The sequence below is a fragment of the Besnoitia besnoiti genome, chromosome X, assembly GCF_002563875.1.
Source record: "Besnoitia besnoiti strain Bb-Ger1 chromosome X, whole genome shotgun sequence".
NCBI lineage: Eukaryota > Apicomplexa > Conoidasida > Eucoccidiorida > Sarcocystidae > Besnoitia > Besnoitia besnoiti.
Window position 1 is genome coordinate 1,251,729 of NC_042365.1, and position 14,447 is coordinate 1,266,175.

The following is a 14,447-nucleotide window of genomic DNA, read 5'->3' on the forward strand; positions in this document are numbered from 1 at the left end:
CTAAGTACTGGCGCAGTCGCCCAACCGGGTGAGGCAGCCCTGGTACCGCTTGCGCCGCCCTGGTACCGCTTGCGCCGCCCTGGTACCGCTTGCGCCGCCCTGGTAGCGCTTGCGCCGCCCTGGTACTGCTTGCGCCGACGAGGACTACGGAACTACAGGATGGAAGAGCAGCAAGCTGTAGAATAGCACGGTTAAGAATATCACGTTTGTAGAGCAGCGCGCAGGGGTTGGTCGGGAAAATAAATGGAGCACCTGGGTGGTGTTTCAGGACTGGGCACAAACGCGAGTTTTACCGGGAGCTAGCGGAAAAGACAATGAAAAGCGAACGACGCACGTTCCACTAGCGACGCCACAAATGAGTTCGCCATGAGTCCCGCCGACAAACACTGCAGGGGAAAACGTGGGAAGAGGTAGCAGAGACGAGCTCCGGAGAGGACAGCCGTGCGCCAGTGACAACACCAACCGCGCCGTTCTTATCTTCCGCCACTCGCCATCAAGAACTGGACGCCCCGTATCACGGGTGTTGCGAGGCATTCATTGGACCTGTTGCGTGATAAAGCACAGGAGAAACGAAGAATGAAGGATGCTCGGGTATCGCCGGCGGCTTTCGAAGACTGAAGGCATCAGACATAGCATCCGTCAATGGAGTGTCTCGAGAGCAACCTCCGGACGACGCGGTGATACCACCCCGAAACAAACTAAAAACAATTCCCGAAAAGACGGACGAAGCACGCGGGAAAAAGTCATGGGCGAGGGGCGGTGAGTTAGTTATTCTCCGTGATGTCAGTGGACCAGAGTGGTGCGGGAAAAGAATACTGGTGACTTAGCAATGAAAGTCTTGGCAGCAGTCGCATGCCTGTATCTGGCGGGTCTCCCGCCCCCGACCCTAAGCGACCTTGCTAAGGTGTCTCTCTCCAAAAAAAAGTACGGCCTACTATGTCATTTCTTCACAAGCTGCTTTTGTCAAGCCTCTCAACAGACTGTGGTTATCTTCCTGCGTTGTCTAATAGGCCTGCCACCAGGCTGCATATGGCGCATGCTTCGAAGTGAGTCCGCGACTCACTCACGCAGGTGTCTTGCCTCCACCGTGCCGAACGTCCGTGTATTGCCTGCTGATCGGGTACTGGGCAACAACTTTGGGAATTCCCCATCGTATTCGGGTACTACTTTGAAATAGATGCAAGCGTTGTTCACAAACCGATGTAACCTGAACATGCTCTGTCTCAAAACGGGTTCTGTGTTGGCGGGGGGAGGGGCCGGGGTCGCGGAGTGTTACTCCTCGTGGCATCCAGCTAACTGGACTTTTTCTATTCGTGGCAAGAATCAAGACAAGTAACGAAGTTTGGTGCGTGCAGCGTTGGGTTTTTTGCGGTGTTAAACTGTGATACTCTGGCAAAAGCGCAGCTGTGACTCAAATTCCCCTGCGGATCGCAGCAAAGGCCGTGACAGTATATCTGACACCGGAACACATAGAGACATGTGCTCTTAAAATCGGTATTTATGTACCTGTCAGTTCATCGACAACAGCTCATAATTCGCACGGTCACTAAAAAATGAGGTGTACCGCCATTGTTCCTGCTCGTGAAGCACAGGCGCTCAGAATTTAAAAGACTCGCCTCTCGGCGCGCGCGCGCCCTATCCCACTCTTGCTGCAAATAAGCGTTCCTGGACTTTCGTTGCTCCACAATCCTCCCTCCTTGTAACCGCGGACCCGGGACCCCTCCTCCTGTAGCTTCCGAGTTGGATCCCTGGGGTCGTCCGCTTAAATATGTATAGCTATCCCAAAGCTTCCCTCAAGGGACTTCTTTGCGAGTCAAAAGTGTTACATCCAGCTGCATATCGTGCCCCCGCAGGCGCTGGTCAAACCGACTAAATGATGCGGGCTTTTCTACTTCCTTGCCTTGTAGAGATTCCCACTTGGTCGCGTTGCTTGTCAGGTTTGCCAGCAGCGACGATCTGTAAACATGAACGCGAAAGTGACATCCAAAACGCTTACGAAAAGCACGAAATGAGGTGTGGCCAACAACATAAAATGCACTTTTAGGTCAACAAACGGTCGACCGCATTCAGAAACGCTCCCCCTCTAGTGTGAGAATACTTCTTGATGATGGCGTATCGAAGCAGATTTAGGAAACGCGCACTTCTAGATAGTTGACCGTATGCCTTACATGAACGCGTTGCTTTCATCGGCAGGCTGGAGTTCCACAATAAGGGGCAGGACAACGTAGGTAAGGAAGCCAACTTGGGACTTTGGAAGCTGGCTTGCTTGGTCGCGGTCACACAAAGGAGATGTCGGTAATCCGAGTCGCTTTTCTTCGTCGCCCTGGAGATAAAATTCAACGGTTACCCTCATCGACCACTCGTAGTGTTCCTCCCAGTTCACAAGTCCGTGGCCGATGTCTGCTGCTCTCATGCAAGCCTCAGACATCAAGCTGAGGAGCCAGAAGAGAAACAAGGCGAGGAAACTCGGAAGTCACGTTCACAGCAGGTGAGGAACGTTTATCGCGGTCAAAATGGCAGGTATTCGGCGTATGCAGAGCCACATCTGATATCACGGTCCCGAAAAAAGGGCTGTTTTTTGCTTCTGCCCCAGCAGGCTGCAGATGCGAGGGATTTATAGCCAGCGCGTGGGGCATTGAGAGCAACTGACTTACCACTGGTCTTCGATGTTCTGTAATACGTTGAACTCCGGTGATTTCCTCCTCGTTCTCACTCGTGTGACAAAGTCAAAGTGACTTTTCATATCAGTTGCGAGAATCAAGTCGATCATCAGGGCCCGGACACTTCTGTAAAACTGGATAAGATACATCGTGGAACTCATACTCTCGCATCGCTGTCATTGCGGAGAAGTCAGCACCACAAAGGCGCAACGGTTAGTCTACGTGAGGCACGCTGAAGTCGAACTGCTGGTCAGTTGGCAAGCACACTGAAACTTCAAATGACGTACAGCGATATGCACGCCACACCCCCTTTCCGCTATCCTACGGAAACCGGTCTGGTACGACGCTGCCATCAGGGGGGCGAGGCTAACGACACCCATAGTGCTGCTTCGTTGCCGGTCGTGCACAAACAATATTAGTTGACTAGGAGCGCTGTGTTCGTGTGTCGATGTGTCAGAACAGCCGCTGGACAGCAGTGAAGTGACCGCCTGAGAGATCAAGATACGAGTGAACGTGGCATGCCCAGCGTCCAAGACTTGATCGAAAGCGCCTGAGAAGAAGGCTGCGCTGGTCGCACGGGATTTGGGTGCGCGCGCTGGCTGGATGCTGTTAACGGTTAAACAAAATATCGGCTTGCAACTCTCGAGCATCGAAGCCCCGGGGAGCCACTGCAACAAACGGGTGCGAGGGCTATGTTGTGTCTCTGCTAACTCCTTCATCTTCTATAGCGAAGACGGCGTGAAGACTACTTCTTAGCTGTTGGAACACAACTCGTCCGCCAGGACTGCAACAAAAGCATGGCCGCGCTTGAGATATATTCAACCCCCTGGTGCCTTTTGGCCAGCTCTCACCTCAGGTGCTGTGTTCTCTACTATGTTGCTGTCCTCGCTGGAGAGAATTCGGAAAGTGAGGGCCGCGTGGAAATTCTCCAGTATAGACGAATCGTTGTAGATTATGCTCTGAACACACAAAGGACCGGCAGCGGCGACGAGCCGGAACGTGAGCAAAGTGTAGAAGCCGCGTGTGGTTGCGAAACCAGTGTATTAATCGTGGCGCATCACGCTCTTGTCAGGCTCAGTGCAATTATCCAGTCGGTATATGAGGCTAAAACAGCCCCGCAGCACGCCGATCGAGGAAGCAGTCTATCCCGGGTATCGGCAGCATATCGACGGCAACTTCAGGTTATATCCTGCTGCTGTCACATTTCACGAGAATTTTGATTCGTGTTACCTCCGGGTGGATGGTGACAATCCAGCCTACCGCAAGGTGAGAAGTACTCGTGAGGAAGGCATTGTTGCGACCTGGATGGCCAACGTCATGGCAAAGTGAAGCCAAGCGCGTCGCGGTTAGTGCCAAGATTTGGGATCTGGGAACACAGGGAAACGAAGAGACAGACACTTTACACACGATGGCACGGACTGTTTCCGCTTTCGGTTCAGATACGACATATCGAGGATCACGTGGAAACTGTCATGATATCTCGTTCTAACAGCGTCACGTGCCATGGCGGACGAAGGCCGGTTCCACCTGCCGGAAGAGCGCTGTCAGTCCTCCAGCAATAGAATGCCACATGTTTATTCGGAGAGAAGCTTCCACGCGTTACCTGCCCAGATGGAACCTCATGGCGCGCTACAGTATTCTGACTCGCGCGCAAATCTCGCTTCACCTTCCCCGTGGCTACAAGCGAATGTTGCCAGCTACTACATGAGAGGACAGAACGGACTGAGAAATGACTCAGAATCGTGAAAGCTGTCCGGCAAGATGGAAACACAGCGTGCTCACTCAGAAAATACTTGTAGTGCATTTATCATGCGCGCCATCATGAAAGCCACCTGAGCAGAAAACCGCAGTGCTTTGTAGCCCCGATCAGCACCTGGCCATGGGCCTACGGAGGAGAACCCCCCGCTGCGGTGAGGAAAGCAAATGTCTGATGCTAGCTGTATACTCTCTTGTTGTTCAACAAGAGTCGGTTCGGTAGGCTAGTTCATGGTCAGATATACTATCCCGAGTTCAGTAGGTCAGGCATTACAGCCTCTCGCATTATTCCTGACTGTGAATCGAGATGCGGGTGCGCACCTCTGGTCCGCCGGGTGATCAGCATGATCAACTGCTTCATTCCATTTGCAAAGTTCCAGAAACGCTAGTTGCCCTCAGAAAATCCGTCACGTACTCAACCGCTTCTAGACTGGGATGGCGCGCAACGGCCTTTCTCCTCCTCAAGGCCTACCATGGCTCCGTGGATCTGATTGTGATAGGGTGTATCCTGGTAGTGCTGGTCAGTCCTCCATAGGAAGTTTCGCAGCACAAGATCTTCGCAGCTCCACTCATCGACTAGAGGCTTGAGTAGCGCGTATCCGACTTCTATGAGAGCTCGTCGCTCCGTCTGGAGGTCCAACTGTGGAACCACAGATATGAGCGAGCGCCACAATTCTCGCTGCTCGGGCCCACTCAGAATCCCCTCGCGCGACGTTATCGATTTAGGAGGGGTGATGGAAAGGAAGATGAGGCGCTGGCGAAAGTCACGCTGGTGCGTGCGAATGGCGGCGTGGTGATGAGAGACCCCGCAATTACCTACCTCAAGCATAGAAATGAGAGTCCCCGACCGCAGAGCTGCAGAGATTCTACCAGTCTGGGAACAACATCAGCAGGATGCAAATGAGCAAATGGAGCGAGCCAGACCCACGCCAATGCAGGGACATCCTTGGTGGATGGCTCTGCTCATGTTTCATCCCACATGCGATGGACAACGATGCAAAAGCATGATACGCCTGAAGCCACTTCACTTTCTAAAACTTATCTCAGCTGGGGACCGGAAAACCCGCTTAATTTTATCAGCAACGTCCATACTTGGCCATGCATCTTTCTGTAAGACTCCTCGGCTCACATTGGTGGTGTTATGTCGAGCGTCTGTATCCCTCGTTACGTGTTGGGCAGATCAAATTGCAATGTAAAACATAAAGGTACCACGAAGGCGGAGAACGAAGGCTTACCGCAGAAAGGAGACAAAGCAAAAGCTATCCAGACACAGGGGGCGATAGAGAGGGTGTAGGCCACGCAGTGAGCAACAATACCAGTAGAGCGGGCACTTTCAGCGGCTGCATCCCTTACTTGAGACGGAAGCGGTATAGCCTTGGACAAGAGAGACGAAAAGTGGCCTGCGGGGCGGGGGAGGAAATATATCACAGTCTACGATGGAGAGAGACCGGTTGTTTGCGTGGGAATGGTACTCGGTCTCTATCTCCTTTGCCCAGTGTGTTTCTGGCCCTGTTCAGTTGAATGCTCATACGAGTTCACCCATCGGTGCACTTCTGCTTATGCGTAAGTTTTGCTTCTGTTTGGCGTATAATAAATCCATACCAGCACTTGATTTTCAGCTTGCGAATGGCTTCGACTCGTAACCCTTATTGTCCCACCCACTGGAACCTAGCCTGTCGTTCAAGGGTCTGTCTTCCTCCCTACCGGTCGCTAACGAACTCATTGTCATTCTTTGGCTCCAGCGCGTCCGTGTCATCGATCGCAAGAGCTGGGGACCCGCCCGCATGTGGAGCGAAATTCCGCGCGCTGCTGCACTCGGTGGTTCAATCTGGTATCCCTGAATATAGCTCTGCAAGAGCAAAGCATTACATCGCCACATGCAAGCAGAAGTTGAGTCCGGGCAGTGCTACAAAGAATTCGTTCATGGAGGCGATTTTTAGCATGAGCCTGGAAAAGGGAGGCTCCCAACACTCGGCTAGAGTGTTTGTCTAGCTGACGCCCGCGTGCGAAGATGTATGAAGGCCTAAGCTTGTACGAGATAGGTCAAAAGCTCGGATTGGTTCTGCGCCCTTCGGGTGATTCGGGATCAAGCACAGAGAACATGCGCGAATACACTGATGACCCGAGAAAGCGAAACTGCACAAAAACCAGCTCACAATGGCACCAATAATTGTCCAAGCTTGTTCGACCTGGTGTTCTTTGCCTGCCGCAACCAAATGCGTGTAAAATCTGCGAGAAGCATGTCGCCGATGAAGGAAAGCCAGGTCCGTGCAAAAGGCTTCAGCCAGGCGTGAGAGTGACGCAGAAGAGAGTGGCGGCCCGACGACGCCCAGTAAACAAACCGAGTTGTCGACCGGTACCGCTGCACTACCTGCTCTCGAAGTTTTTCATCCACGTGAGAAGCGTAAATGTTCGGGCAACGGGTCAGGAGTTCGAGGCTGTCTGAGATGAGATCGGTGGCGTAAGTGATCTGCGCCTTCACTTCAATGTCGGTGACATTCTGTTTGCATTGCTCCAAGACAGTGACGGCCTGGGAACAGGACCCGATAACCGGAAATCCGGAAGCAATCTGCGGACGATTGAAGAAAGTGACCGAGCAGGAAAAACCGGCCCCAAGGTGCGGAGAGCTCCTTCTCATAGCTTCTACAGCATGCTTCGGTACGCTTGCTGTCTTCCGTTTGTGTTGGTCAACTCCCTCGTGCAGCAAAGAACTAGACTGCCTGGCCCCCTCATCGAAGCAAGATATCCGTGCTGCATTCTCCTCGGTTGCATATCCTGACCTCTCTACAATTTGATCCGACTCGGTCCAGCGCAGACACAATGGAGTTCTTCCTTGCATCTCCAGAGATCTGTCTGTTGGCTTCCGCTGTCCTTTGGACCAGCTGAAGAGCAAAACACGACCTTGCGCAGAAATGGGGGAGCGACGAAGAAACGCGTTGTCGCAAATGTACGTGACTGTTTCCTTACTTTCACGAAGAGAAACGGAAGCACAGAAGCGAATATGTGTGCCTGCACTCACACTTAGCTGCCTCTTCCCCTGGCTCCGACCACTCATGTTCGCGCCGGTATCTAAGATGATAGGGACCCAGACTCCCTTGCCACGCGTTAATCTCTAGTCGCATGGCGCTAAGCCTTGGGCTTCGCGCTGCGGGGACGGCATGCTCAGTCCGGCGACTACACTGGCACACTGCAGAAATACACCGGGAGTCCATAGTGTAACACATGCGGAGCAGAGAATATGGAAACAAAACCGGATCAGTTGGAGACGTGGTACGGCTGACGCTGGCTAGAAATATGGCGCTTTCACCTCTAGAAGGTGACTGCACCGCGACTGACTGTCATGGTACCAGGATACACACATGGTGCAGCGGACCCTTGATATGCCTAATCTGCAGTGAGCTCACCAACCACGTCGAGAATGCTTCTCTTCGTTTCACCTCCGTGCATACATTCGCGGCCAGAGAAACGAGCAAAAATACGGCTGTCGCGACGACCCTGATCAGACTGCAGCGAAACAACGCGCACGCCGCAACAACCAGCTGATGAGACGTTGGCGAACAGACAGAAAAGCAAAACGCCGGGCATCACGAGAGTCCCCGGGAAGCTTTGTAGATGGCCCAATTAACGACCGTTCTTCACTTGCCGGATGAGAGGGTGGCCCCTGCTAGGCTATAGAGGCGTTTCCTGTTTGTGCAGTTTACACAGGAGAGGGTTTGAGCGGTTGAAAAGGAACTCGCACACTACGCATCGTGCTCTACCTTCAGAGGGAATACAGCGGACTCGGATGCGGGCACCAGCTATCCGAATGACCCCCCTGCAGACGAGTGGCTCATACAAAAGAGAAGTCTCCGAGTTGATGCAAAACTACCAGTTTGAACCTGCACTTTGATGCTTACAAAGGCCAGACGAGGATAGACAGTCGACCAAGCCCAATCGATGACGGTACAGCTTGCAAGAGGAGGAGAGCAAGCTGGTGCCAGAACGTAATTCCAATGCGCCCAGGAATCACGTGACTCAAGAAGACGACCATGAGGAAAAAATACGAACTAAGAACAGCTTCGACAATATTCACGCTGAGCAGGACGTACACAAGGTGAGTGTCTCGCTTGTCATCTGGCGCCGGTGCGGATGGAGGAGGCCGAGGGCCTGCTTTAAAGACAGGATGCTCCCTCGGCAGAACCTCCCCTGGTTCTAGCTGGTCAAAAAACAGAATTGTTGTGATAGATATAGCAAACGAAATTACAGCAAGATTAAGGCCGGAAAGCAACCAATAGATGGCCTGTTCCGCACACTGACGCACCCACTGTCGAAAGCAACTGGATGCAACCCAGAAGAGGGCACACAACGCAATAGACAGTGCCAAGCAAACATGTAAGGTTATCAGAGCCTTACGGCCCTGCAGATACCAGCCACTACTCACGCCAGCAAGAAGAAACGAATAATTGCAAAGAGAAACAAAGAGGAAAACCACGGAGGATAAAGTCAGACGCTCTGCACACAAGCGATTCACGTTGTAGTCAAATTCTTCTTCAAAATGAGGATCAACAAACATCAAATTGTGAGGAAGCAAGGCCTTGCTCATCATCCACCGAGTGCGGCATGCTGGTTGGCTTCTGCGACGAGAAGGCTCACTTCCCCACAGGCTCCAACGACTCAGCGTTCTGCTTCGCATAGGCCGCCACAGTAGAGACCTCCAGTCCGTCGGACTCCATTCTCCAGATGCTACAAAAAACACATGGCAACAGGCCACGCGGTCAGAAGTGTGTAGCGAAGCCAGAGTCTGAGAACAAGTGAATAGGGCTAGCCATGCGAGGAAAGAAAGGATGAAGAAAGACAGGCACTGAAAAGGTTCAGAAAACAACTCGCGTGAGGGAGAAGGCACATCTGCTCCGGTAAATGTGATTCCACCGTGGCATCTCTTTCTGTATGACGAGCTGGGCTGGCGCACGCAGGGAACTAAGGCCACTGGTTCTGGTGCCTCGGAATCTGACCGCTTGGATGAGAGTAACTCTGCAGCAGCAGAAGAAACCCTCAAGGGGGTCGAGTGACCCACCCCGTATCCGCTCCATCGAGTGGAACGGGGCGAAGCATCCTTGGGTCAACGGAAACACTAGAGCTCACGCGTTTCTCAGCCCTCGCCCGCGTGTCACACAAGGCAAGTAGTGTGTTCGTGTGCAAAGTTTACCCATCTCGCTCCCCTCACCCGCACCCCCCCCCCGGAAGTGTCTATCGAGGAATTGCTCCAGAACAGCACTTTATTCACGGGAGGCGCAAACGCTAAAGAAGTTGCTCTTCTCGCATGGTCCACTTCTCACAATGAGTACACAAGAGATCAAGAGCTCGTGCTTCCTACCCATCCCGTGCTCGCGGTTCTCGCCTCTTATTACGTCCGTTGTGGAGACAAGAGGACTCACATTCGTCCAAAATTACGCTTTCAGAACTCTCTGGTGCACGTCGCTTGGCTTCAGCCTCTCCCTGTTCTATCGTAACGAAGTCGACGTCGTTTATGCAAACGAGCTCAGTAAGCCTCTCAAGTAAATGCACTAGCCCGCGGCACGCAGTTCGCTCCCGAGAATCACTTTGCCGTCGAAGAAGCTCTGCTCGTGTTATGCCAGCACCAAAGGCAGCCGGTTCTCTGGCTCCACCATGTCTCTTTCCTCTCACATCTCTGGCTTCTTCAAGATCTCGGCCCAACGTGAAAGGAAGGCGTGTCCTCCTCCAAGTGTGCTTGGCGGACTCGGGACTGGTTCGCTCACTGGAGGGACGATCATGACTTGTTTCCGTTTCACCTCGGACGTCGATGGAACCGAAGCCTACGACCATCCCTGAGTGTAGATTACTATGACTGTCGCTCTGTTGATGCGGGCTCCCTGCATTTTCCGTTTGTACGTCTCTTGCTGCATGGCAATGTGTTGAGTGCGAATCTCGCAAACCGCTCGGTTCTCGTGACGGTGATTCACGACCTGGTGTGTTCCTCGTTTGTCTCCATTTCCCGCGCACACGCAACTTGAAGGATCCCGTCTGCCGGGTTTTGAATGCGGAAGGCGCACTTCGGCGCTCCCGTGAAAGTTGAGGTGGAAGAGTAGGCAGTTCATGAGTGGGATCGCCGCGGGGGGGCAGTGGCACAACCTGCGAAGGACGGGAAGGAGTCCCGCCAAGCTGACTGTCTCCGTTTGGAGAAGGTGGCGGAATACGTGGCGCCAGTTCACCTCCCTGTGGCTCGTCAGATTCTTGCGCCTGTTGGACGACTTCGGCACCTCTCTCCGTCAGTCCGCTCGTGGACGAGCTCAATGGCATCCCCCTCTGACGCATCCTGAGTGAGGAAATGCGAGAAGGAGGGAGATGAGGAGAAGGGGCGGGCTGGGCTTTGTAGTGGATCGGCGCATGGGATGCCACGAGAGAAGGTACACGCGTCCAGTCTCCCCGCCTCAGCCGGTATCTCAAAGAAAAACCACTTGCGAATTCCTCTGGCTAATGCAAGGTGATGAGAGAACACGGGCCTACGGATTCCTGAAGTTGAAGTGGCCCCGCAGCTTCGGGAGTTGTCACCGGTCATGTCGAAGGCGTCCGGACACGCTTAATCCAAGCAGTGGGGTCGTGAAATTGACCGGTGAGGCCGACACAGAGCACCCAGCGCGAGCGTGCGAGGCACGGCCATGGGGCAAAGAGTATACTGGTGGAACCACTACGCGAGCCCAACTCTGACAACCGCACAGATGGCGTCACTGTGCAGTCCTACAGTACTGCCAGTGAACACGAAAAGGGCGACGGTGTTTCGATGACTCAAAATTTTCTGTCACTGGGGACCGGCCCTGTGCGACCGATTTCGAACACAAAGCCTGTATCAGGTTCCGCCTGTACGTGACAGTGAAAGAGAGATGACGGTAGATCCTTACACTGGGCAGGATGAAGCAACAGGATTCAGTGACACCCTGTGATAAGGCAAGGACCGGGAACACGACTTGCCGGAAAGAAAGGATACTTCGTGCACAGACAGCAGGAAAACACCGTATGGGAAGAGTCTCACCAGGCTGGCTGCTGGGCTTGGTTTTAAGACACTGCCGAGGGCACAGTCTAGCGCCACCACGCGATATCACCGACACGCCCGAGGGCTGACCAGAGAAACTGTAGTGTCGTAGAGCAAAGGAATCCCCTTCGAGTGTCGAAATTGTCTCTTTAGGCGCGGAGCTGGCACGAAATGTGCCGTAAAAGAATCACACCGTCGGATCTGTAGCTCGCTGTTCCGTAGTGAGAAAGTTGTTGTTGCGCAGCTGAAGGGCACGGTTCTCCATACATCGCAGTCCACTGCTCACCGTGACCGCACACTGCTTGGCTGCTGCATAGAGGAAAGAGACACTGCAGGCGGAAGACTCGCGGTTGAGGCAAACAGCCACGGGTGCTCCGAGCCCCATGGATGCTTGTGTTGCAGTGTACGCTTTCGAGGCCTTAGTGATCGCATCTGACTCTCATAACAACAACGATGTCATCACACATTAGTGGACGTGCATTGAACGAGTAAACCCCGCTAGCGGCTCTTTCAGATGACGTCATCTCGTGGGGCGTGGTGCCTCACCGGCAAGGCTAGTTCGCCCTCGCAAAACGCGCGACGCGCGGCAGTCGTCGATGGGAATCCGACGTCAGAAGCTCTCGCGGGCGCGACAGAAGCTCCCCATAGCTGGGTATTGCGTACGTGAAAAGGCTAAAGACTAAAACATTGTGCATGGAGTCCACACCGCGCACTTTCAATATTCCCGAGAAGGCTAAAGACTAAAACATTGTGCACGGAGTCCAAACCGCGCATCTTCAATATTTATCACCTGTGGATGGTAGGGTATTTGCAGCCACTGTAAGATTGTGAGGCATTAGCAATTCAGTTTGAGTGCCACTCGAGAAATGACCGTGAAGTTCCAGGCTCGTCCTGAGCTACACTTGTGGCTCTGTATTTGCGGAGCACCAGTTAGCACGCAGCGGCTACCAGGTCTCGTCTTGAGCTACGTCCATTCTGTTATTATGCCCAGATACGTCGGCGCTTCCCTCACTGCCCACGCGCATGGCAGTACATTGAATGATGCTAAAAAGTTGAGGGCTCTGTCTGGTTGAACAACAAGGTCTCATGGCGGCGTTCTGCAGGCGTGCTACGTTTCCCTGTCACTTGTGGGCGAATCGCCATCCTGCCGTTCCCTAAAGATAACGTCCTTTTGTGAAAGCATCTGCAATCCAGCATGCGGTGTGATGCTTGTGGCGGCGACGGGGCCATGCGGTTTCTCCATAGCACGCTCGGCATGCTAACACGGCTGATGAAATGAATGTTGACAATGCATGCCAGGAGCTGAGCATGTGGATAGGAGGCTCTGCGATGATTTATGGAGTAGGCGATTCGCCATATTTGCTCGCGTGGGTTGCAACACACGCTTCCGATTCAGTGATTACCTCTTGCTGTCGCGTTTCAGGAAAAAAGACCCGGTCTCCATGCGGCAACACAACCGTATTTTACGACGCGGCCAGAGGCTTTCGAGGACGCAGTTTGTCGTGAGCTGCTCTGGCGAAAGCAGTGCCGCAGTACGGAGCTGTGCAGTGAGCGACTACATCGGCGCTTGTTCTGTGAAGCAAGCTGCTCCGCCTGAAAATCTGCGAAGAATTAAGTTGAACGGAACTGTGTGTCTGTATCACTGTTCTCGATGTCAATGCAAACCACACCGGTGGGAAACATCAGCTCGTCCACAAAGACTCCGCTGCCTCCCTCCACGGAGGGGGGGGGGGGGGGGTACACTCTTCGAGAAGAACCGAGCTGTTGCTTTCGCGCACTTAGATTCTGCACTTCAGGGGCCACATGACACAGGAGACAACAAAGATCATCCACATAACGTTGTGGTTGTGTACGTTGATGAGACCTTCGGCCATCGGGCTGGCGGGATCATGGCCTCCCATGAACATGCGCCAGTTTTCCGGGTGGTCATTCCTGACAGGGGCGCCGGTTCTGATACGACGGAGCGGCGACCCAGTCTCTAGGACCGGCGCGGAGGGAGCCGCATTGGTGGAGAATCTTCGGGCGAAGAATGAGCTGAAGACATCTCGCACCGGCATCGTCGACGGGGCGGCCGGCGCCCGTTCTTGTGGGGACCGCGCCATGGCAAAAGAGTCAGAGACGAGAAAACGGCAAGCGGCGGCCTGCACGCAGCAAACATACACAGCACCGGGCCTCAGTACCCTCGCGCCGGCCAGACGCCCGCAGACATTGCAGCCTGCCGTTTTGAGTGATCCAGGTCAGCTGTGTGCGTGACTGCGACAGATGATGGAAAGGGTGGAACCGTATAGAATTCGTAGAAGACAGCAACTACCGCCGTTGCAAAAGCATTACACGAACTCGCCACAATTTACCGATACAAAGAGACACTTTTTACGATGCTTTTAAGAGAATTGACCAAAGCGAAGTGACATACAGCTCGTCCACGGCCCTACCACAACACCGACACGTTCGCCAAGTCAAAGGGTAAGGAGGCATCGTACAGCTTGGGGTCAAGACCACAGCGCACCCGTCCATGGACACAAACAAGACGAAGGATATATACGATGCCTAAGCCCCAGATTTAATTGTAAGCAGGAGGAGACCCAGGCAGAGAAAGAGCTGCGCACACAGAGCCTTGTCGCCTCGTGGCTCTGCCGCAGATTTAACATCACAGACAACGCATGCAGCGTGTCACGATTCATGGTCGCAAATAGCTGACGACTGCTTCGAGCAATAAGCACGCGCGTCTGACCGCTCGAGGGCAAATGCCCAGTATCAGTGAACGGCTGCTGCGTCCGCGAAGACTAGCCTTTTTGACCGGCAATAAAGAGAGCAGCTTGCATAGCCTGTCGACGAAGGGAGAAAACGCGGCTCCACTGCCGACGCTTGTTGAATCAGTCTACTACCTACGGCCGAAGTATACTCTCGGCAGCGGCAAGGACGGAAATTGAAATGCAGAGGACTGGATCTTGGGAAAGAGCAAATCATCCCTTCGGAAACACACCGCGCTGCGACAGAGGCAGTGA

The 14,447-nt window shown here is 53.5% G+C and overlaps 2 protein-coding genes across 2 annotated transcripts; both read right to left on the reverse strand.

Moving 5' to 3' along the window:
* Positions 1–1,793: 1,793 nt before the first annotated feature.
* On the reverse strand, positions 1,794–9,484 carry BESB_017360 (3'5'-cyclic nucleotide phosphodiesterase domain-containing protein; the record flags this gene model as incomplete). The annotated part of the gene is made up of 12 exons (XM_029360451.1): positions 1,794–1,956; positions 2,169–2,432; positions 2,655–2,794; positions 3,512–3,619; positions 3,921–4,026; positions 4,443–4,492; positions 4,888–5,055; positions 5,236–5,289; positions 6,787–6,945; positions 7,820–7,919; positions 8,312–8,610; positions 9,407–9,484. The coding sequence occupies 12 exons, from the start codon at positions 9,482–9,484 to the stop codon at positions 1,794–1,796; spliced, it is 1,689 nt and encodes a 562-aa protein (XP_029216427.1).
* Positions 9,485–13,220: 3,736 nt separating this feature from the next.
* BESB_017370 (uncharacterized protein) lies at positions 13,221–13,544 on the reverse strand (the record flags this gene model as incomplete). Its single annotated transcript, XM_029360452.1, has 1 exon — positions 13,221–13,544. One exon carries the CDS (start codon positions 13,542–13,544, stop codon positions 13,221–13,223), a length of 324 nt encoding a protein of 107 aa, XP_029216428.1.
* Between the last annotated feature and the right edge of the window lie 903 nt (positions 13,545–14,447).